A 22,946-nucleotide genomic window follows, 5' to 3' on the forward strand; every position below is an offset into this window, starting at 1 on the left:
TCTCAAGAACCAACAAAAACTAACAAGGTAAAATGCTCCCTGAGAAAGGGATTTCCAGGAGAGGGGCTGAGGGTCCTTGACACCTGGGACAGCAAAGCCACCCAAGCAGAAGTGGGTGAAAGCTGTGCTCCACGCTCTCAAGAGGCTCTTCTAGAAGAGGTTTGCTCTCCACCAGGAGCGTCCCCACCTTCTGTCCCCGGTGACCTTCCCAGCCGCACGGAGGCCGCTAAAGCCTCCCTCCCATCCGCCTCCCCCCCCCCCCCCCCCCCCCGCCCCCAGCAGAATGGCTAGCATCACTCTCTGATCACTTTTATGGAAAATATAGGAGGCATTTCATTACATGGATCACCCTGTCTCTTTCAGTAACTACTCTTCACATCAAAGCCAACTCTCGGGTCAGCCTTAGAATCAACCTGGTTTCATTGAAAAGCCCATGGAACATGAAGTCAGCCCAGTGGCGAGGAAGAGAAAGGAAGGGAACACGATGTAATTTATAGACTTCTTTTGAAAGGGAGAAAAATATCTTACAATGCTCATCATTTCCGGTTATGAACTCCCGAAAGGCACTGCTCTTAAATGGAAGTCCTAAAAGACGGGTTGGGCTATCGTTCCCCACTACCACGTCCGGGGCTCTTGCAGGAGCAGTGCGGTGGCATAAAAGCGGGCTGAGACCTAGGCCAGAACCTGTGCTCGGTGCTGGGGAGATCCAGGTGAAAAAGACAGGCGCAGCCCGTGGCCCCAGGCAGCGCCCAGCCTGGCCGGGAGGCCCCTCAGAGAAACAGCTGGCCTCGGGAGACGCGGCGCGGGACGGATGCGGCCTGCTGGTGGCGGTGGGAGTCGGGGGACCACAGCCTAAGCCTCGTGCCAGGAGCCACCCTGGTTGAGCACAGCAAGGATGTGATAATCAGCTAGAGGGCTCAAAGGAGGAACTTTGTCTCCTTCGTCGCTGTGCCTAGAACAGCTTCTGGAATAGAGCAGACACTCCATAAATGTTGTCTGTTACATAAAGGGCAGATATAGGAGTCTTCAGTGGCTGTTTCTACCTACTCCATACCTCCATAGCCTCATTGTTTAAGAGAGAATCGCAGAAAGTGTTTGGTTCACTGGGGTGTCCCCGGACAAAAGACCTGAATTGGTTAACTGCTGTTAACAGGGCAGGATTCCAAGGGTCTGATTTAAGCTTACTTAACCCAACGGTATTTTTTGAGCATTGTAACAGGAGTCGGCAAACTTTTTCTATAAAGGGTCAGACAGCAAATATACCAGGCTTTGTGGGCCATACAGCCTCTGTCCCAACTACTCAAAGCTGCCCGTGGAGTCTAGACATAATGGAAGCCAATGAGTGTGGCTGTGCTCCCAGGAAACTTAACTTCATTTACAAAAACAGGCAGCAGGCTGCACTTGGCATAGTTTGCTGACCCCTGATCTAGACTACGCTAATCTTGGGCTAGGTGACAAAAGTAATTCTGGAAAGCCGGAAGACAGGAGTTCCTATCCTTATCAATAGAGTCTAAATCCTAATACATTCTAACTAGATGGTCTCATTCTTAATAAGCTCTCGAGACGCTAGAAGCCAGGGATCGATCGTTCTTCTATTCCGATCCCCAGCCCCACTGAAGTGGGGAGGGGGGCGGGGCTGTGTCTGGAGGTGGGCGGGGCTTCAGCCGGCCTCCAGTTCGGGGGTCGGTTACACCCATTCTCACAGCGCACCTGCCACGTGGGAGGCCGTGAGAGGGGCTGACGCCGCCCTTGTTCCTGAGGGCTCACTGTATAGAAGCAGGCCCGTGAAGGTAGCATGAATGCCAAGACGCAGGCAGGGATAAAATGGAGTGTGTGGTGCTGAGGGAGCCTGGCCCCTAACCCGCAAACGGGAGATGATTCCAGAAGGGTCCCCTTGAGAAAGCGGCACCAAGGCAGAGACTGGGCCTCTAGAAGCATTCGCTCATTTACTCTTGAGACATTCACTGAGCACTCACTCAGTGCAGAGCCCTGTTGTCAGTACAGGGGATCCAAGGGTGAACAGAACAAAACTGGTGCCTCTGTGAAGGTGACACTCTCGTGGAGGAAAGAAGCAATGGGCAAGACCACAAATAGCCCCCTGAGACCATTCCAGAACTGGCTGTGAGGGGGTGGTGAGGCGGTGGGCGGAGGGCAGGTGGGGGGTGTTACTGAGGACAGGTGGTCGGGACAGCTTCTCTAAATGAGGAAAAAGACAGAACCGAGAGGACTTGGGGGAAGTGCGTGCCCGAGGGGGGACTGGTGAGAGAGCAAGGGCCTTATTAAGACGGGGGGGGGGGGGGGGGGCGGTGGTCAGAGGGGAGGCCCGGCTGGCTGAGTGCAGTGCAGGAATGGAAGACATTCCACAGCACGAGGTCCGAGAGGCGGCGGAGGAGCCCAATCGGGTGTCAGAAATTCTAAGTGTGACGGAACCGTGAGCAGGGGACACTGATGTGGAAGGTCTGTTCTGGCCGCTGGCCGGGGCGGGGTCAGGGAGGCCAGTTGGCCGCTGCTGCTGGCATCCTGGTGAGAGGCTATGGCGCCTGGACCAGAGCGATAGCTGTGGTGGCGGCCAGAAGTGAGGGGCTGTTTGGGAGACATGGCTGGGGGGGGGGGGGGGAGCACAGGCGCTTGGGGGTGGGTCCTGGAGCCGGACCCCAAGGGGTTTCCAGAGGACAGCAGAGGACTGGCAGGAGGGGCAGGATGGGGGGCAGGAGACCTAGGAGGGTGGAAAGGGGCTCAGCCAAACATTCTGGCTTTGACTGTTCGTGCCCGGCCTGCCTCACACTCGGAGAGCAGCGGGGCGGGCAGGGTGGGCTCCAGAAAGGTGGCAGGAGCTCCTGCTATTACCAAGGTCAGGGGCACAGTCTACTGGACTCTGCTCAACCTAAGGGCAGGATCTGTTCAGAGGCCGACACAGGGCCAGCGCGTTGCTGGCATGGACGGAAAGAGGCCTGACCGTGTGTAAGCATGGGGCTGTGGGCCTCTCCTGGCAGAGCTATAGCTCCCGAGAAACCCATTGAGTATCTTCTCCTTGGCTCTTTGGGCCTGAGGTCCCAGTACTCGGGAGGCCAGGAAAGATCTGAGCTACCCATGGGCCGTGGGTCCTTTTTGCCTGCAGACAAAATTAAGACGGGCCTTCATGGTGCTTGCAAGCTACAACAAACGAAATTCACAAGTTAATTATATGGTCTGTTAAACTATGAGGAGTGATACGGAGAAAATCCAGCAGGAAAGGGGGATAGGAAATTCCGGGGAGAGGGGGTTGCCCATAAAATCCTTGTTGTGAAATCTGAGCAAAGACCTGAAGGAGGTGAGAGGGAGCCATGTGGAAATGTGAGGGGAGAATGTTCCAGGCAGAGGGAACAGCAAGTGAAAAGGCCCTGAGACTAGAGCCTGGAATGTTTGAGGCGCAGGAATGAGGCCAGAAAGACAAGAGTGGAGTGAGCAAGGGGAAGCCAAGGAAGAGCCAGTGAAGAGAGGCCCGGGGGCCCCTGTGGGTCCTAGAAAGGGCTTGGGTGTTGCTCTGATTGAGGCAGGAAACCATCAGAGGGTCTGAGCAGAGGAGTCCCACTATCTCACATTTTACAGGACCCTCTGGTTGCTCCGTTCACAAAAGACTGAAATAGGGTAAGGACAGGAGCAGGCAGAACAGTTAGGAACCTACTGCAATAAATCCAGACAAGAGACAGCGTCCTGAACCCAAGTAATAGCAGTGAAGGAGGTGGGAAGGGGTCGGAGCCTGAAAATATTCCCAAGGGATTGCCATGTAAGCTTTCCTGAGAGCCTACCTGTGGATTTCCCAGGAAAGGAAGGTGTCAAGGTTTGAGTCCGAGGCTGGGATTGGGAAGAATCGGAAGCTCAGTGTCGGCCACATTAAGTCAGCGAAACCTATGGGACTCCCTGGGCAGACGCCTTGGGGTCTGGGGCTCACGGGACAGGCCCTGGCCCAGACAGGAGTTTGCCAGTTGTCAGCTGGTGGATGACATTTACAGCCACGAGCAGATGAATGGCCCGAGGCGGTGGTGCAGAGAACAGGTGCAGAGTCTGAGCCCCAGGATGCCAAGGTTTAGAGGCCAGGAAGAGGAGGAGGCCCCAGGGAAGGGGGCTGAGGGGGTGGCGAGTGGGTGGCCCGGGCCACCGCTACCATCCCTGCTCCACCAGCTGGATGGAGGACCTAGAACAGAGGAGGAGGAGAGAACATGCCAGAAGGGCTGGACAGGAACGCAGAGCTCATCTCCTGGGATGGCAAGAAAGTGGGGCTCACTTGCTCTCAAGCCATCAGACCAAGCTTCAGGCCTCCTGGGGGGCCCAGCAGAAGGAAGGCGCCCCATAGATATCTAATGGGACGAATGAATGAATGAATGAATTAATGAACATTTTTACCCCCAACCCCCATGGGTATTTAAGGAGTTCCAAAGCTTCTCCTGAACACAGAGTCCAGGGACTTTCTGGTGACAGGCCCTGGCCACCACCCTGAGCCTCCTGACATCTGGGCCCCACGAAGGTGTGGCCAGTGTGGCTCTAGCCCACCTGTCACTAGCTTGCCCAGGAACAAATGATGGCCAGACCTGTTTTGCCCACAGCCAGCTCTGGGGGGCCATCGATGTGTCTGCCACGGTGCCCCAGCCCCCGCCCATCCTTATCCTTACCAAAGCTTGCGAGCGGGTGAGGAAGAGGCAGAGGTGGCCCAGGTGTGACTTCCTGTGACTGTCAGTGTGTCGGTCTTTGTGCACAAGTGTGTAAGTCTGTGCTGTGTTCTGTGTCTTTCGGTGCCCGTGTGTCCGCGCATCTGAGCGTCTGTCTGAATGTGTTTGCTCGTGTCTGCTGCGTGTCTACAGGTCCCTGCAGGCTGTGCGTGCGTGTGTGTGTGTGTGTGTGTTGTGTCCAGGAGATGGGAGCTGGTATTTCCCATTGGTCACAGTGTGATTGGGGCCCATCCCAAGCCACCACCCCTAGTCACTCACATCCATGCAGCCAGAGCAAACATTTCTCAAAACGGCTCCAACCTCGTGCATTCCACGCACGCTGACACTTTGAATTCTGTCCCCCTTCATTTCTCTAAGTGCTGGTGGCACCCAGCACGCTGACTTCCCCACCTAGTCCTGACTCACAACCCGCACTGTGATCAACACCAACCCGGGGCCCGTGAGAAACAGCAACGGTGCCTTCTGCCAAGATGAGAAAACTAACATTTCCTGGTGCTTGGCGCGTACCGGGCGCTCTTCTAACTGCTTGAAATGTATTTACTCCTTACTCTTCGTCGCAGGCTATGAGCTGCGTGTGCTCGTGACCTCCCTCTGGCAGGGGGGACAACTGAGGCTCAGAAGGGCAGGGGGCATGGCCGGCGGAGGCACGCAGGGCGCCTCTCTCCTGGGTTGGTGCAGCTGATCACCAGCCCCGGCGACAACAGGGAATGGGACAGCATCTGGCACCACGCAGATGGCACTCCCCAAGGAAGCTCCGGGGCTTCTGGAACTCTTTTCCTTATGTCATTAGATAGAACACACCTGACAACTTTATATGTTACCTGTGTTCCCCTTCACAACACCCCGGGAGGTAGGTGCTGTTGGTGTCCCCATTACACAGGCAAGAAACTGGAGGCACGGAGGCCACACTGCCGGTGGGAAGGCTGGGACGGGGCTCCAAGGAGGCCCCGTGTGGAGCCCGGGCTCCCAAGCCACCGCTCTCAGCTTCTCTCTCTCCCCTCATCCATCGTCATCCGCTTCCTCCTTCCTTCTCCCTCGCTCTGTCCTTCCTCCTCTCTCTCCCCTTCCCCACCTCTCTCGCACCCACGCTCACACACACACTTGTGGTCCTGGCCACCCCATCCAGCACAGCGGGGAGGGGAGTGAGGGACAAAAGCCCAAGAGCCCAGCAACCCCCCCTGAGCCAGCTCCTCGCTGATCCTCTCCGCTTAGAAGGCGGAAAAAAAACCCAGGTGGGATAACAGACATAAAGGGATGAGCACCGCGCCCGGAAAATAGGGAGCCCGCCCTCCATACACCTGGTAAGACTACCGTTTTAATCAAAGGCCACAACTGGCACAGGGAACAGGTGAGACTGTGGCCTGGCTGGCTGAGTGGACCCTGCGGGGAGGTCTGGGGGACACAGGGCCATGAGAGACAGGCAAGATCCTAGAGATCACCTAATCCAGACAAGGAAGCGGAAGCCAGGCATACCACGTGATTTGCACGAGCCCCTGCTGGGCCAGCACTTCACACCAGGGTGCCCGGAGCCTCAAAGTTAAGCCCTCTGCTCTTCCACAGGCAGGTGCATCTGTGCCCCACCTCTGTGTCTACAACCCGCCCCCCATTACAGCTTCAGCCCACCGCAGCTCTGTGCCCCAAGCCTGTACCTCGTGAGCCCCCCCCCCACCCTGGCCTGCCTCATTCCCTTTAGGGCTCCCCAAGCTCTCCCGTGGCTCTCTGCGATCCAGAATCTTCCAGTTCCCTGAGCAAGGATGCTTCTCCAGCCCTGGAGCGCACACACGCTGCTTCCTCTCCCTGGAACACTCCGCATCCCGCCTCTCTTGTGCCCTGTTAGCTTCTCCTTATCCTTCAGATGCCAGCCCCAGCCTCACTCCCTGGGGGAAGCCCTCCTTGATGCCCACGTGAGCTCAGAGGATGCTCTGAGGGGCAAGACGTGCATGTCTGAAAGCAGGGGAGGGCGGTGGTGAAGACACACAGGCCCTCGAGGCTGACCTCCTGGGTTCACAACCCAGTTTCCCCACTTCCTCGCTGGGCGGACTCAGACAAATGGCTTAACCTCTCTGTGCCTCAAGTTTTAGCTGCCGCTTGATGGGGGCTAACCAAAGTACTTATTTCACGGAGCTGTAATGACAGCTAATGAGTTAATAGATACACAGTGCTTAGAACAGCCCTGGGGTACACGAACCACTCGATGAACATTGGCCATCTATATGTGACATCAGCCTGTCACATACCTTCATGGTGCCATATGGATACCTTTCTTCCATAGATAGCACTTTATCCTGGTTGATAATTACATAGTATCTGGGTTATTACCTGACGACATGTATCTCCTTCATGAGACTGTAAGCCCCATAAAGACATGGCCCAGGCCTGTTTTTGAACCCCTGTGTCTTCCATGCCCAGCCTGGAAGTTGGTACAGCGGCGGGCACTCGACCTGTGTTTATTCATTGGACCCACAGCTAGTTAAAAGCGAAGCATCTCCCCACTCCGGGACCATGCGGCCCTTCCCCAGTACAGCATATTATGTTCTCAGCCAGGAAATGTCCGAACTGCAGCTCGCAGGCCAAATCTGCGCCCCCCCACCACCACCACTGTTTTTGTAAATAAAGTATTATTGAAATAGAAGCGCACTCATTTGTTTACGTATTGCCTGTGGCTGTTTTCAAGCTACAACAGCTAAATTAGGTAGTTGCAGCAGAGAACATATGGCCAGCAAAGCCACAACTGATTATATTTACTACCTGTCCCTCTACAGAAAAAGTCTGCCAATACCTGCTTTAGGCATTTGTAACCTCCTTGAAGCCAAGGCCATGGCTTCGTGGGGCTGGTGTAAGGTTTAAATGGGTTTATCCATGTAAGGCACGTAGGATGCTGTAGGGAGAGCTCCAGAACTGTTGGTAGGGACTGCAGAGTTCCATATGCTTACTCATAGGAGATGGATAAATATTTGTTCATTGAATAAACCAGATACTTTCTGTTCCTCGCGATAGACTTTAGCACTAAAACCACCCCAGCTTCAGTGGGAATCAAGGCAATTCGTGGGGAAGAAGTGTCTGGATGGAGGGGGCAGGACGATAGAAATAATAACGATTGTACCATTTACTGTACCCTTTCTAGGGTAGAAACAGGACAGCCATGGTCCAGTGTAACCTTGACAACAGTGCCTCTCGAACTTTCGCGTGCACATGACTTGTGTTACGTGCTTTTGCAAAAACGTAGAATCTAACTCAGTAGCTGGCAGTGTAAGACCCAAGAATCTGCAGGCTCTAACCAGCTCCCCCGCGATGCCCAGGCCCCTGGCCTTCCGACTGCCCTGTGAACAGCAAACCTTACATTCCCGGGAGCTGGGTATTAGGGTTATTTTTCCCATTCTCCTGGATGCAGAAACAGACTCAGCCAGGTAAAGACCCTTGGCCCAAGGACACATTGTTAGGGACAAGGCCCGCGTCTGAGCTCAGATGTGACGAACTCCCAAATCCCCACTCAGCCTATGACACTGCCTAGCGGGAAAGAACGCTTTCGAGAAACTTCTCCAATGTAAGAGTCCCTGCTTGCTCTAAAGCAGCTTCCTTGCCCAGCCTCCATCTGGGTCTCCCTCTGCTCATCTGAGCCACTGCCACTGCCCCCTTGGAAGTCACACCAACCTCTCCTTCTTCCTTCTTGCCGTCACCCCCCCCCCCCCGCCCCCATTCCCAGCTGGTCAGGAATCGTATCCACACAGGGAGGGCAGAAGCGTGAGAAATCACCTGATGGTCCACACCCGCTTTGCACATGGGCAAACCAGAGAGGACGAGGCACCTGTCTCAGCCACACAGCAAGTGAGTGGCATAGTTGGGACACCCTACACCCAGATCTCTGGACTCTGCAGCATCCCTCCCAGGCTCCTTGGAAGCCCCAGAGGGAGAGTACAGGATGGCCCAAAAGTTGGGCCGATCCGGACTTGAATCCTGACTCACTAGCTGGGCTGCCTTGGGCGAGTTACTATGCCTTTCTGAGCTTTAGTTCTCTTGTCTATAGACGGGGGCTAAAAAACACAGCCCATGGGGCTGTTATGAGGATTAAATTACAGAATGTATGTCAGGTCTTCGTTCAAGGCTCGACACAGAATGGTGCTTATCAGAGATTCTCTCCCCTCTCCCCTTGTGCTTGTGAAGATGAGGATTCAGGCAGCATTGACTGTGCAAGTCCAGGCACCTTGCAATCATGTGTGCGCGTGTGTAGGGATGTGCGGGAAGGGTGACCAGGTTGGGGAACATAACGGTTCTCTTGAAATGACTTGCTGGAGGAGAACGCTCAGGTCTGGGGGGAGGTGGCCCATCCGTCGGCGGGAGAAGGGAAGCCCGATTGCCCAGGAACCCAACTGCACCCTCTGTGTGCCTCCTCCTCTGGCCCCGGCTCAGGTTCACCTTTCTTCAAGTCCCCCTAAAATAATCGACTCACCCAACAGCATCAGTAAGCAGTGTAGACTTCCTAAAGATCCATGGGGAAGAGAGAAGAGGGGTTTTATGCTACGCACTGCAGCACACTGCCTAAAATCCTCTTAGAAAAATGCCCTGAGTTCTATACAGAAAAACTCTCTTTGCCACACTGCCCCCCAAAGGGGTGGGGAGCCAGGGGAGGCTCGACCCCGGCACCTTCCTCTCCAAGATGCACATCCCCAGCCAACCCTTACCCCCACCCCACGGCTGAGCCAACAGACCCTCTAATAGGACCCAACTTCCTCAGAAGCCATTTAAACAGCCCAAACACGTAAAGAAAACTTCCTTTTCTTCACACAAGCTTCCAGATGGCTCTGCCTGGCCCACAGCTCCGGGGACGAGCAATCAGGGTTCTGAGGTCACTTGCTGCCTATTTGAATCTGGAGAGAAAAGCTCTTTTCCTCTCCAGAGACCCTTTAGGGAGGACCTCATCCAGACACTGTCCCCCACATACACAGCCTGCCTGCCTGGCCTGCCTCTGCCCCAGCTGCCTTCCCCTGCCCTCAGCCACCCTGCGTCCCTCTGTCCTCCTTCCTCTCACCTGCAGGTGGCAAATGTTCCTGAAGATATTCTTTTCTCTTGCCTGTTTGTCAGTCCTTGCTTCTTATCTTATCCTGAAGGCATTTTTTTTTTTTTTTTTTTTTGTTCTTTGTTTTTTACTTTTTCTTGTCTTGGTAACATGTCTGCTGCTGCTTCTTTCTGGAAGCCCTCCCCACACTTACTCACTCAGTGAGCCTTTATTGGGGACCTACTGGATCTTTGACACAGAGGTGTGGTGGGGACAGAGAGAATAAAAAGAAAGAACTAAAAAAAAAAAAAAAAAAAAAAAAGCCACAGTCCTTGCCCTCATGGGACCCCACGGCTTTATGGTAGCAGCATATGTAGAAACGAATTTTTCCTGTAGTAAATATCATTAACCAGTGTTTACTACATACACTCCGAGATTCATCCCAGTGCATTATCAGGATCAACTCATCTAATCCTCACAGCAGTCTTGCAAGGTAGGCACTATTCCCGTCCCCACTTTATAGATGAGAGAGTTGAGGCGCAAAGCGACAGCTTACCCAAACTTACACAGCTAACACGTGGTAAAGCCGGATCCAGATCCAGGCTGTGCGACTCCCTCACCACTGTCACACGCTGCCTCTCCTTGTGCCCCAAAGCACAGAGGAAGGGACAAATAACTTTGCCTAAGGAAGTCAGGGAAGGCTTGACAGAAGAGGCGAATTTGAGTTGAGGGTTTTTTTTTTTTTAATTTTTTTAATGTTTATTTATTTTTGAGAGAGAGAGAGAGTGAGAGAGAGAGAGAGGAAGACACAGAATCTGAAGGAGGCTCCAGGCTCCGAGCTGTCAGCACAGAGCCCGACGCGGGGCTCGAACTCACGAACTATGAGATCACGACCTGAGCCGGAGTCGGAGGCTTAACCGACTGAGCCACCCAGGCGCCCCTGAGTTGAGTTTTAATGGATGAATAGAATCTGCTGAGTCAAAAGGAACAGGAGAAACATTCTAGTAAGAAAAGTCAGTGCGTCAAAAGTCAGAAGCATGCAATTACATGACATGGGAAGGGTGCTGTGGCTTGACAAGAGGAGACACGGGGACCAGGAGGCATGAAGCCTGAGGGGGGCAGAGGTCAAGTCACACAGGGCCCTGTGGGCCTCATGAAGCCCTGGTTTGGTCCTGTAGGCAGAGAGGAGCCCCTGAAGGGCCACGAGCTGGGCAGTGGCTTGCTCCCCCTCCCCTTCCCCACTCCCACTCCCGTGGGCCACTCTCTCCCCCTAGAGTCCCTCTGGCTCACAGCTGTGCCCTTCTCTCTCTCCCTGACCCTCTGTGTTCTGCAGGGGCCGTGAGGGCCTCAAGCATTTTCCCAATCCTGAGTGTGATTCTGCTTTTCATGGGTGGACTCTGCATCGCAGCCAGTGAGTTCTACAAGACTCGACACAACATCATCCTGAGTGCCGGCATCTTCTTCGTGTCTGCAGGTAATGGCCACTGAGCTGCGCTGGGCCAGAGCCCAGGCCTGCCTGGGGGGAAAAGGCTGAGGCTGGGGTGCTCAGCGACGGGGAGGACTCGAAAGAGAGGGGGGAGGGGGAAGAGGGATCTCCAGGACTGGCAACAGGTCATGTCATAGGGGAGGTGGGTTGTGCTGGGGCTCCCGCCCCATAACAACGTCCAAGCCCCCCGCCGCCACGGAGTCCCCCAGGAACATCCCCAGACCCCGTCTCTCAGCCCAAATGGCCCATCTTCCTCCTACCTTTTAGAAAAGGGCCCAGATCCCAGGTCCCTCTCAGAATACTGGGCCTGTCCTCACTGCCCTGTCCCCTCACTGTCCCACTGGGGTGCAGGCAGGCACCTAAAACCACCTCCCTCAGCCCCATTACAGGACTAGTCACATTGCTACAGATGCCAGAGAAAGAACACGGCTGTGGGATGAGCCATTTAACAAGAATGAGGAACACTTAAGTAGTCCTTACCACACCCCCGCCCCCAAGAGCCTCACAGGTATTAAGTCATTTAATCAATCACTCCCACAAGAGCCAGTCCTATCCTTCTCCCCATTTTACAGATCTGGAAACTCTAAGGTTACCTTGCCAAGGGCTTTGATTCCAGGCAGTCTTGGCTCCAGGAGCCAGTCTGAACCTCCTGCAATCCCAGCTTCAAATCTCTGTGCAGCCTGGAGCAAGTTACCTAACCTCTCTGTGATCCCTTTCCTCAGTTTGCAACCCCCTTGAAAAGCGCTCAATAGTGAAGGCAGGTAGCAGACGCTCAATAAACAGTGTCCATTAACTCAACGCGCTGTAGAATGCCTCTCTCTTCTCCCCCTCCACTCCCGCATCTTTATCTCCAACTGCCCTCCCCTTTGTGGCTCTCTTCAGTGGCGTGACAAAAATATTAAGGTGATGCTTGCCTGTGTCACAGTAGAGCACTGACCCTGAAAACTCCGGATCAGGGAGAGCCCGCCCAGCTGCCCCTGCCCTTCGGTTCCCCCCTCCCCAGGGCCTGATACCCTGCTGGAAACTAACCCTCCCCCCCCCCGCCCCCCCCTCCCGCTCTGACTCCCACCCCTCCGCGCCCGTCCCTGTGCCCCGCAGGTCTGAGTAACATCATTGGCATCATCGTGTATATATCTGCCAATGCCGGAGACCCCTCCAAGAGCGACTCCAAAAAGAATAGTTACTCCTACGGCTGGTCCTTCTACTTCGGGGCCCTGTCCTTCATCATCGCCGAGATGGTTGGGGTGCTGGCGGTGCACATGTTTATCGACCGGCACAAACAGCTGCGGGCCACCGCCCGCGCCACGGACTACCTCCAGGCCTCCGCCATCACCCGCATCCCCAGCTACCGCTACCGCTACCAGCGCCGAAGCCGCTCCAGCTCCCGCTCCACCGAGCCCTCACACTCCAGGGACGCCTCCCCCGTGGGCATCAAGGGTTTCAACACCCTGCCGTCCACGGAGATCTCCATGTACACCCTCAGCAGGGACCCCCTGAAGGCCGCCACCACGCCCACCGCCACCTACAACTCCGACAGGGATAACAGCTTCCTCCAAGTCCACAACTGTATCCAGAAGGAGAACAAAGACTCTCTCCACTCCAACACAGCCAACCGCCGGACCACCCCCGTATGAAGCCCGCGGGAGGGGGTGGGGGAGGGGCCTGGCAGCGCCGCAGGAGGGGCGCGTGCGCCGGGAGGTGGGGCGAGCAGGGGAGGGGGCGGGAACCCGACCATCCAAGGGGAAGGGGAAACCTTCCAAGAGCAAAAAAAAAAAAAAAACAAAACAAAAACAAAAACAAAAAAACAAAAAAAAAAAAACAAAAAAAATGAAAAAAAAAACAAAAAAAGAGAAAAACATAACAAGTAAATTTGAAAAAAAAAGAACAAAATATAAGAGGAACACAGAAGCAAAACGACAGGAAATGTGAAAAAATATTAACCGAGGGAAAGAAAAACAAACTTTAAAAAAAAAAAAGCGAGAGAGGATAAAAAATTTAAAATAGAAAATAAATCTAAAAGAAAATGCATGATTTCCCATGTACCATTATTTTAACATTTAATAAAAACCAATTTAAACGAAAAAATAAAAGGGAACCAAGATAACATTAAAGCAAAAAAATGAGAGGGAGCGGAAAGGAAGGGGGATGTTCTCTGCATTTATCAGGGGTTTATGTTACTTTTTGTTTTAATGCGGGAGAGTTAACTTTTCTGTTCTCTTTAACCCCAAGCGGGCTCTGCCTCCCTGGGCGAGTGGGGGGGTGGAGACTCAGGGGCCCCGGGGCCCGGTGAGCCCCTCGGTCACTGCCAGGTCCCTGGAGCCTCTGGATGGTTGCCCCAGGAACGCTGGGCAAGCTCCGAGGCTCGCGAGGCTTGCGAGCCGGCTCCACCCAGCATCGACGGGGCAATTGCAGGCCTCCAGGTGACCCTAGAGTCCTTGGTCCCTCCTGTCCGAAAGGTGCCTGGAGGGGGGGTGCACTTGGGGCTTGCGTAGCGCCCAAGTTCCCAGTCCTTAATGGTCCTTAACCCACTGTGATGACTTCCTAGGCCTTGAGGGAGGGGAAGGAGAGGGGATGGCTGCCTTTGGCTTGCAAGATGCCCGGAAACCCTGGAATCCTCAGGGTGAGCTTTTGGGGTCACCACCCCAAGCTCCTGTCCCTAGGAGCGGGAGATGCTCACCCCCCGGGGGGTTATAAAGCAGCTCTCCCTCCTCACCTCTCACCTCAGGGCCACTTGATGACCCTGGGGCGATGGTGGACCCCCAGACTCATAGGCCCCCGGCCCCCTGGGAAGGGGGGCTCATTGACCCTTTGGGGGTCCTTGGACTCACTGAAGCCCCCCTCCCGGGGGCCCAGCGAGTCCAACAACGACACTGCAAAAAGGTTTCTTTTTACAAAAGAAAAAGGAAAAACAAGTGGTGATTTTTTTTTAATAAAAAAACCACAGACTATAAATAAATGTAAATATATAATAAGTGGATTTACTTGCAAGAAAATCAGATAGTATTTTTCTTTTAATTCTTTTCCAGCTTTAAACTGTGAAAACAAAACAATGGGGTGGGGTGGGGGACTTAAAATTTAGCAGGGAACTTGTAAAGAGAAAACAGAAAACAAATATACAAATCCATTAAAGAACAAAACAAAACCAAACTGCTGCAAGATATAAGGGCTGGGCTCAGGGGGAGGGAGAGGAGGAGGGCCCTGGGGGGAGAGACAGGGGGGTTCTGTGAGGAAAGATCTCTTCCTTATACCAGGAAGGTGCTGCTAATGTGAGAGAGAGAGAGAATCACGATGGAGAACCCGGTCTACACGAAGGAGATCGAATACCCACTCACACACACTCACATACGCACACATACACACTCCTCCGGGCCCTGTGCTCCAATCACACGCTGGGATACACTCTCAGCCTAAACCCTTTCCTTCCCATACATAGCCAGAGGCAGGGTTCAGAGAACACTGACTCATGCCCTCCAAAGCCATTGACAACAACCACACACACACACACACACACACACACACACACACACACACACCCCATATGCCTCCTCACTGTGCTCCCAAGCCCCTGCCCCCACATCCAATGTCAGAGCAAAAATACACACATGTGAGCAAACATATCCTGCCATTCAGACAGAGAGGGAGAAGGCACCAGAGGTCCCTAAAGTCACTCTTCATTTGGTGTCCCCTTTCTTTAGTGCCATAACCCAGTCACAGAGAGTGAAGGGGGCTTCTCTGAGAGAAGAGATTAACAACCGCCAGGCCTTCCCCACTGCCTTTGGGGGTCAGAGAAAAAGAGGATCCTCTGAGGTTTGCTGGGAGGGGTTAAGGTTGAGGGGACGGAGGGGATCGCAGGTTGAGGACCAACCCCCCAAATTAAGCTGACACCATGGACTAAAGTCTGGGGCGTCCCGTGTTGCTCCCCCACCTTCTTCCCAGACCATCAAAGGCCAGTTCCGACTAACGGAAACCCAACAGCTTTCTCAAGTGTGGATTTCAGCCCAGCCTGCCAGCCACTCTGCTCAAAGTGGGGGGCCCCTGCTGGCCCCCACTTGGTTTGCTTCGCACTGGCCTGGCCTGAAGTTCCTAAAGTTGAGCTCTGGAGAGTTGCGGGGAGTAGGAAAGGAAAGCCCTTTTTTCAAGTCAGCTGCAGCTGGAACCCTAAACTCAGCCTGAGCCACAAGGCAGAACATCTGCTGGTCCCCCAGCGCACAGAAGGCCACGCCCCCCCGGGGGCAGAGCCAAGGCGGCCAAGGCTAGCGCGGTGGCAACACAGCCCTTCTCGGTCTGGGCAGAAATCGCAGTCTCTCTCCCTCCCTCACCCCACCAGCTTCCAAACCTGAAAAAGATGAAGGACTAGAGAGAAGGAGAGGCCCCAGGAAAACAGCAGACAAACGGGTGCTGTCGGAAGAGGAAAATTGGCCCCAGTGCTCTGGGTTTTGGCAGAGTGTTTGTGGGGTAGCAACTGGCGCTTCTTTCCAGGCTGGGGCCTGGGTCGCTTGGAGAAGGCCATCTGGGTGCAGGGTGAAGCCAGCACTGTGGAGAAAGGGCTAGGGGGCCCGAAGGGAGGGAGCGGGGAGGGGGGCTGTCAAGGGCACTGCTCGCCAGGGCAGCTGATTGCTCATGCCCAGCTCAAACCAGTTCAAGAAACCAACCTCCGATTTATTTTCTTGGTGGGTCCTTTTTTTTTTTTTTTTTCAGACTGTTAACAGAAAAAAAAAAATTTTAAAAAGCAGAAAACTTAAAAAAGAAAAAAAAAAGAAAAAAATCCTGGTACATGAAATAAAGATTTTTTTTTATAGCTTGGTCCTCACGTCAGTGGATTTCTTTAATTGCTTTCCCAACTAAACAATCCTGAAGCTGTGCAGTCTCAGAGCTGGGGGATGGGAGGCTTAGAAGCCATGCGGTAGAATGTCCCCACTCCACAGGTCATGAGTCTCCTCGTAAGTATCCTTTAGGGATACTTGCACACCTCTGGAGACAGGGAGCTCATCCCCTCCATAGGCAGCCTAGCCTGGGCTGGGCAGCGTTCATTGATCAAGGTCTCCTCTGCAAGATGAATTTCAATCCACTTCCTCCTTTGAATCCAGCAACAATGAACAAGTGCCTTCCCTTTCGAACACAACCGTCCTTTTGGATATTTGAAGATGGCAAGCATGATGTCCTTGAGTTCTTTGTTTTAGAACAAACCAGCCCCACTCAACATTCCCAGTGACACTCCAGGGTTTCAATTTTTCCCCATGAAGGTGTACAGCCTGGAATGAACGTGACCCTGCAGGTGAACTCAGAGGGCTCCCTGCATGGAACTGCTCCTCCGAGGGGACTATGGATTAGGAGGCAAATGAGGAGGGTCTAGCAGGAAGCTCTGGGTCTCTCCTAACAGGAGAGACAAAATGGGGAGTGTCCTAGTCTGCTCAGGCTGCTATCACAAGGCCTAGACTGGGAAGTTTAAACAACAGACATTTACTTCTCCAGGTTCTGGAGGCTGGGAGGTCCAAGATCTAGGCGCCGGCAGATTCTCTTCCCAGTAAGAACCCTCTTGCTGGCTTGCAAATGGTCACCTTCTCTCTGTGTGCTTACAGGGCACCAAGCTCTGGTCTCTCTTTCTCTTCCTATAAGATCACCAATCCCATTGGGGCGCCTGGGTGGCTCAGTCGGTTGAGCGTCCGACTTTGGCTCAGGTCATGATCTCGCGGTCCATGAGTTTGAGCCCCGAGCTCCATGTCAGGCTCTGTGCTGACAGCTCAGAGCCTGAAGCCTGTTTCAGATTCTGTGTCTCCTTCTCTCTCTGACCCTCCCGCATTCATGCTCTGTCTCTCTCTATCTCAAAAATAAATAAACGTTAAAAAAAATTTTTTTCTTAAAGATCACTAATCCCATCATGGAAGCCCCGCCCTCCTGACCTCATCTAACCCATTATCTCCTAAAGACCCCCACCTCCAAATAGCCTCACACTGGAGGTTAGGGCTTCAATACATGTATTTCAGGAGGCCACAAACATTCAGCCCATAACAAGATGCCAACAGGAGAATCTCACCCTTGACATTGGAGAAAGGCCCCATTTGCAGGCAGCTAAAGAGCCAGCCTGGCGATGTCCAGCCCTGGTCTGGTCAAACTGCCAACATCAGCTATTTGAAAGAGCACTGTAAACACCTCTTAAAATCCATTAAACACATTTCATTTAGTTCCTTTTAACTTTGAGAAAAACTGTCATACTGAATAGGAGGGGAGGAAAGAAGGTCTTCCAAAATCAAATCAAGATTTAAAAAGCAAACAAAAAGGAACTCATCCGTTGGCAAGTTGTAAACCGCTTCCTTCCTCCTCCTTCTATTGCTTCTCTGGGCCCACTTGCCCATCACCACCTTGCTGAATTTATTATCCTTAACGAGGAAGGTCAGGTACAAACTCACAACCAAATGTGTGACAAACAGGAAAAGGGAAAGCTAACCAAAGCTTGTTTAAAATGAAAACATTAGGGGCGCCTGGGTGGCGCAGTCGGTTGGGCGTCCGACTTCAGCCAGGTCACGATCTCGCAGTCCGTGAGTTCGAGCCCCGCGTCGGGCTCTGGGCTGATGGCTCAGAGCCTGGAGCCTGTTTCTGATTCTGTGTCTCCCTCTCTCTCTGTCCCTCCCCCGTTCATGCTCTGTCTCTCTCTGTCCCAAAAAAATAGGTAAACGTTAAAAAAAAAAAAAAAAAATTAAAATGAAAACATTATAGGGGCGCCTGGGTGGCGCAGTCGGTTAAGCATCCAACTTCAGCCAGGTCACGATCTCGCGGTCCGTGAGTTGGAGCCCTGCGTCAGGCTCTGGGCTGATGGCTCAGAGCCTGGAGCCTGTTTCCGATTCTGTGTCTCCCTCTCTCTCTGCCCCTCCCCCGTTCATGCTCTGTCTCTCTCTGTCCCAAAAATAAATAAACGTTGAAAAAAAAAATTAAAAAATGAAAACATTATAACACATTGTTCTGAAAAGAGAAAAGAGCTTCATTCTGTCCTACTGATATCCAACATTGCAGACCAAAAAACAAACAAAACGAACAAACCAACAAAACCCCACAGAAATCTCATTCATTACAATAGCTGGGATTCACTGGCCTGGTTATTTGAATACTTTCATTTGGAAAGCCAGAAGAGTCACCTATATGTGATCTTCGACACAGCCATGATAAAACACAGGGATGGGAACTGGGGAGGATACCAGATGTCACGATGTCCCAGATGTCACGACCCCAGTCCTGACATAGATCAAGGATTCTTCATGAGCTCTGGAAGGCAGGGTCCCTGGGAGGGGAGACAGTGCATAAGACGTGGGGAGGAAGCATAGTCATTGTACAGGTCTCCTTGGGGTCCAAGAGAAAGGAGATGTACACAAAGGAGACCCAAGTGACCCAGACCTAAGAGAAGCCCATCCCCACACCATGAGGCCCCAGAAAACTCCACTCTGGAATTGGCCCACGTTCAGAACTCCCTGCTCCATTCAGCTCAGGTCCCGTCAGGCCATGCCACCAAGCCACCCCCTCCCCAAACATCTCTTCCCCCAAGATCACCCCTAACATCTGCAAGCCCCAGGGTAGGAGTAGATACAGAGCCCCCAAAGCATAAACTTGAATATTTAAAGGCTACAGATCAAACAAACAAAGTTTAAAATATGTTCCATCCTTCCATCCTGACAAACATCTCTTCGTGGTGACCTAAAATACTAGATTGGAATTTGGAATTCTCAGCCTGGTCTGGATGCTATACCCAAAAGTGGCAAGGGGCAAACCCAGCCTGGCTCCTAGCCCAAGCCTGGCCCCCTCCCCTTCCCACCTCCAGGTCTGCTCAGCACAAAGCGGGTGTCCATCCCAGCCTGCATGCCCGAGTTCCAGCTACAGACACCCAAACAACAACTCCTTGACCATCCCTCACACCAACCCAACCTCAAGACGGATGGCAGCCAACCCTGGAGGTTGGCTTAGGATCCTTTGGGCAGAAGTTCTAGAGTAGCAGGCCCCAGAGAGAGAGTTCTGAGAGAGGGGTGTGGGCTCAGGGTAAGCACATGCCCTTGGATTATGGACTCTTCCCCCTACGGAGGGGGGCATGGCCTAGAGGGCCACAGCTAGCTTCCCCGAAGCCCAATGCCCCAAACAGGGGCCCCTCTTGCCCAAATCTGAGGTCAGCACAGACTCTCTCTGGCTTTTCAATGTAGATTTCAAATCCTCAGGTCCAGCCCTCAAGGCATGAGGTCACAGAGCTCAGAAGACCTATCCTTTCGTGCAAAAGGGCACTGCTGAAGCCCAGAGAAGGCAAGCAACGTGTCCACACCTGCGCAGGGAACTCGCTTCCCGCAGGCTCCAGGCCCTGGTCTCCTGGCCTCCGCAGTCCCCAGCCACCCCTCCTGACGGAGGTTTGAAGGGCACCTTCTCCTCCCTTCTCCATTCGCTCCAGGCTTAGAGTGCTGACCTCACCGAACTCTGAGGGCAGTGGAGGCAGGGGAGGGAAGGCTGCTGTCTCAGGAGACCGGACTAACCAGGAGGGTCAGTTTGGACTGGCTTCCAGGCCAATCACAAAGAGAGCTGGCTGGGTGCCAACGACCACTGGCTCCCCTGGTGCACGGGCTCTGGAAAGAGGCCTCTCTGGGCCACGTGCGGAGACTTCTCCCAGGCCCGAGGAACTTTGCCGGCTGCCTTCCCAGCCACAGGCTGTCGCAGACGGACAGCCAGCAGCCAGTGGTGTGCTGGGACTGACTCCTACAGGTGGGCCACACGTATCCCCTCTCAGCTCTCCAGGAGGCCACCCTGGCACCTTGAAAAGGGAGTGGGCAACTGCTGTAAATGGGGGATTTTTTTTAAGTTCATTTATTGTGAGAGAGAGAGCATGAGCCGGGAAGGGGCAGAGAAAGAGGGAGAGAGAATCCCAAGCAGGCTCTGCACTGTCAGCATGGAGCCCGGCACGGGGCTCAAAGCCACGAACCGTGAGATCATGACCTAAGCTGAAGTCAACAGCAGGACGCTTCATCAACTGAGCCCCCCGGGCGCCCCAGGGATTTTTTTCTTTTTTTTAACAAAGAGCTGATTATCAAACATTTGCCGGCGTATCATTCCACAAATGTGTAGATATGGTGTGTGCATATAGGTTCACTCATGCACACCTTCAAGACGCAACCCTACCCCCCCACACACACACAGCACGTGAGCCTATGTGTGTCCACATACGTATTTTTATGGGCGTGTGCACACACACGGCACGCGCTTCTGGAATTAGAACCACTCACACAAACATATTCGTTCGGTCTGTCAGGTTTATTGACCACGTCCACTCTACCAGTCCTTGATCTTGGTCCCGAGCGGACAGACAAGGACAGGTACTTTCCCGCAGGAAGCCTAAGTTATCTGTCTTACCACAGCAAACTGGCATTTATAGAGAGCCTACAATACGCCTGACACTATCAAATCATGTATCATCGCAGTCCTGTGAAGCAGGTGTTACTACCCCCTTTACAGATATGGAAACTGAGGCCCAGAGAGGCAGAAAGGTATGCGGGTTAAGAAGGTAGGTCCTGGATTCTCACTGCCAGGTTCAAGCCACTGCCAGGCTCTAGACACTTACTCTCAGCCTAACCTCGGGCAAATTACCTATGAGTCCGTTTCCTCATCTGTAAAAGGAAAATAATAATAACAGCACCTATCTGATAAGATTGCTAGGTGGCATAAATGAATTAAAAGCATTAGAACAGTGCCTGATACCTATAAACACTTACATAAGTGAACACTCAAAAAAATGTAGCCATGGCACAAAGAGATACCACAGTGTGACAGAGCACAGGGTCAAACATCGGGGTCTCTGGGTCCAGAGTCCTACACCACACCGACTACTCTGTCCTGTCTGCATCATCCACACACACAAAAGCACACAGAGTCGCAGGTGCCTTAATGGACGGCCCTACAGGGCACAGAAGAGCAAGGAGGAGGGAGGGGCAGTTCTCGCTGGCAGGGACCAGGGGGTCTGGGGTGCCAGGGTCGTGTCAGGAAAGGCTTCGCAGTTCTGAGTTGCGAAAGCCCTCCAGAGCTAAGGCTTGAGTCATACCCACCTCCTTCCTGGTGATGCCCCAGCCTGATTCCCAGAGGCCTTAGAGGACCATCCTGATGCTTTCCAGTCATTCATTCATTCAGCCCCCATTACATGCTGTTCTGTGCTCGATGCTGGAGATGGTGGTAATCAAGAGAGATGCGGTCCCAACCTCCTGCAACTCCTGTTCCAGAGGGGAAGCAGGAAAATTAGCAAGTTAAGAATCAAATAATTACATAATCACAAATTTTCATGAGGGCTATGAAGTAAATGCATTGGGGCAATGATTTCTTTTTTCCAAGTTTATTTATCTATTTTTTAGAGAGAGTGTGTATGCACGCATGCATGTGTGAGCAGGAAACAGCAGAGAGGGGGAGAAAGAGAGGGGGGAAGAGAGAGAGAGAGAAAGAGAGAGAGAATCCCAAGCAGGCTCCGTGCTGCCAGTGCAGAGTCCGACGGAGGCCCGATCCCATGACCCTAAGATCATGACCTGAGCTGAAATCAAGTGTTAGATGCTCAGCCAACCGAGCCACCCAGGTGGGGCAAGGATATAAAAAACAAAACAAAACAAAACAAAACAGGAGTTGACCTCTCCTTCAGTCATCTAAAACTTAGTGGCTTAAAATAATAACTATTTTATTATCCCTCAAAATTCGGAGGGCTCAGCTGGGTGGTTGTTCTGCTCCACAGGATGACGGCTGGGGATGCAATCATCTGAGGGCTTGATTGGGCTGGGATGAACAAACGGGCTCACGCACAATGCTGCTGTGGATGCTGACTGTTGGCTCAGAGCTCAGGGAAGCCGTTGACCCGAACCCCTCATCTCTGCCCCCTGCGGCCCCTCCAGGTGTCTTGGGCCTCTCCCAGCATGGCAGCTGGATTCCAAGTGGCAGAAACTGGAAGCTGCTCCCCATCTGAGGGCCTAGACTCAGAAGCCTCAGCAGGTCCCTCTGCTATATTCTGGTGATCAGAGCGGGGCCACCTGGGTGGCTCAGTCGATTCGGCGTCAGACTTCAACTCAGGTCATGATCTGCATATCATGAGTTCAAGCCCCATGTGGGGCTCCGTGCTGGCAGCTCAGAGCCTGGAGCTGCTTTGGATTCTGGGTCTCCCTCTCTCTCTGCCCCTCCCCCACTCATGCTCTGTCTCTCCCCATCTCTCAAAAATGAATAAACATGTTTAAAAAAATTTTAACAAAACAAAAAGCGAATCCTCAAGGTTAGTTCCAGGGGGAGGAGAAACTGAGTCCACCTCCTGATGGGATTAGTAGAAGGCAGCTGAGAGGTGAAGAAACATTAGGCACCATCTTTGAAGGTTAGATACTGCAAACCACTCCCCCCCCTTTTTTTTTTAATTTTGAAAGCAGTGCTTTCATTTTTTTTTTTAATTTTACTTAAATCCAAGTTAGTTAACATATAGTGTAATTGTGGTTTCAGAAACCGCAACCCCTTTAAATAGAGCGGTCAGTGAAGGCCTCTCACTGATACTTTCAGCTGAAATTTGCAGCATAAGGAGGGTGAGCCCGGCAAACACAGGGGATGGGAGAAGAGGGAACGTCCCAAGCAGAGGGAACAGAATGTGCAAAGCTCCTTTCACAGAAATTCACAGAAAAGAATTTGGCCTGTGAGTAGACCTAAAAGATGACCCAGATGGCTATCTCTGATAAACAAGGGACAAGTGACATGAGATGAGTGGGAAGAGGTGGGCAGGGGTCAGTCCCCG

At 52.9% G+C, this 22,946-nt stretch overlaps 1 protein-coding gene and 1 long non-coding RNA gene across 4 annotated transcripts in view; one reads left to right on the forward strand and one right to left on the reverse strand.

The window, feature by feature from the left end:
- CACNG2 (calcium voltage-gated channel auxiliary subunit gamma 2) overlaps window positions 1-12,848 on the forward strand; it is a 107,937-nt gene extending 95,089 nt beyond the window's left edge. Inside the window, exons 3-4 of the mRNA XM_086712375.1 lie at window positions 11,033-11,173; window positions 12,284-12,848. Of these exons, the coding sequence (XP_086568501.1) occupies window positions 11,033-11,173; window positions 12,284-12,819 (677 nt within the window). The 3' untranslated portion in view covers window positions 12,820-12,848. The remainder of the gene's footprint in view (window positions 1-11,032; window positions 11,174-12,283) is intronic.
- The window catches only part of LOC147578914 (uncharacterized), a 107,974-nt gene that overhangs the window by 65,279 nt on the left and 19,749 nt on the right, over window positions 1-22,946 (reverse strand). For all 3 annotated transcript variants that reach the window (XR_015253334.1, XR_015253333.1, XR_015253332.1), the window contains exon 2: window positions 21,247-21,408. This is a non-coding gene — a long non-coding RNA (uncharacterized LOC147578914). The remainder of the gene's footprint in view (window positions 1-21,246; window positions 21,409-22,946) is intronic.

The sequence above is a fragment of the Puma concolor genome, chromosome B4 (assembly GCF_028749965.1).
Source record: "Puma concolor isolate L17-30 chromosome B4, mPumCon1.1.hap2, whole genome shotgun sequence".
NCBI classification, from domain to species: domain Eukaryota; kingdom Metazoa; phylum Chordata; class Mammalia; order Carnivora; family Felidae; genus Puma; species Puma concolor.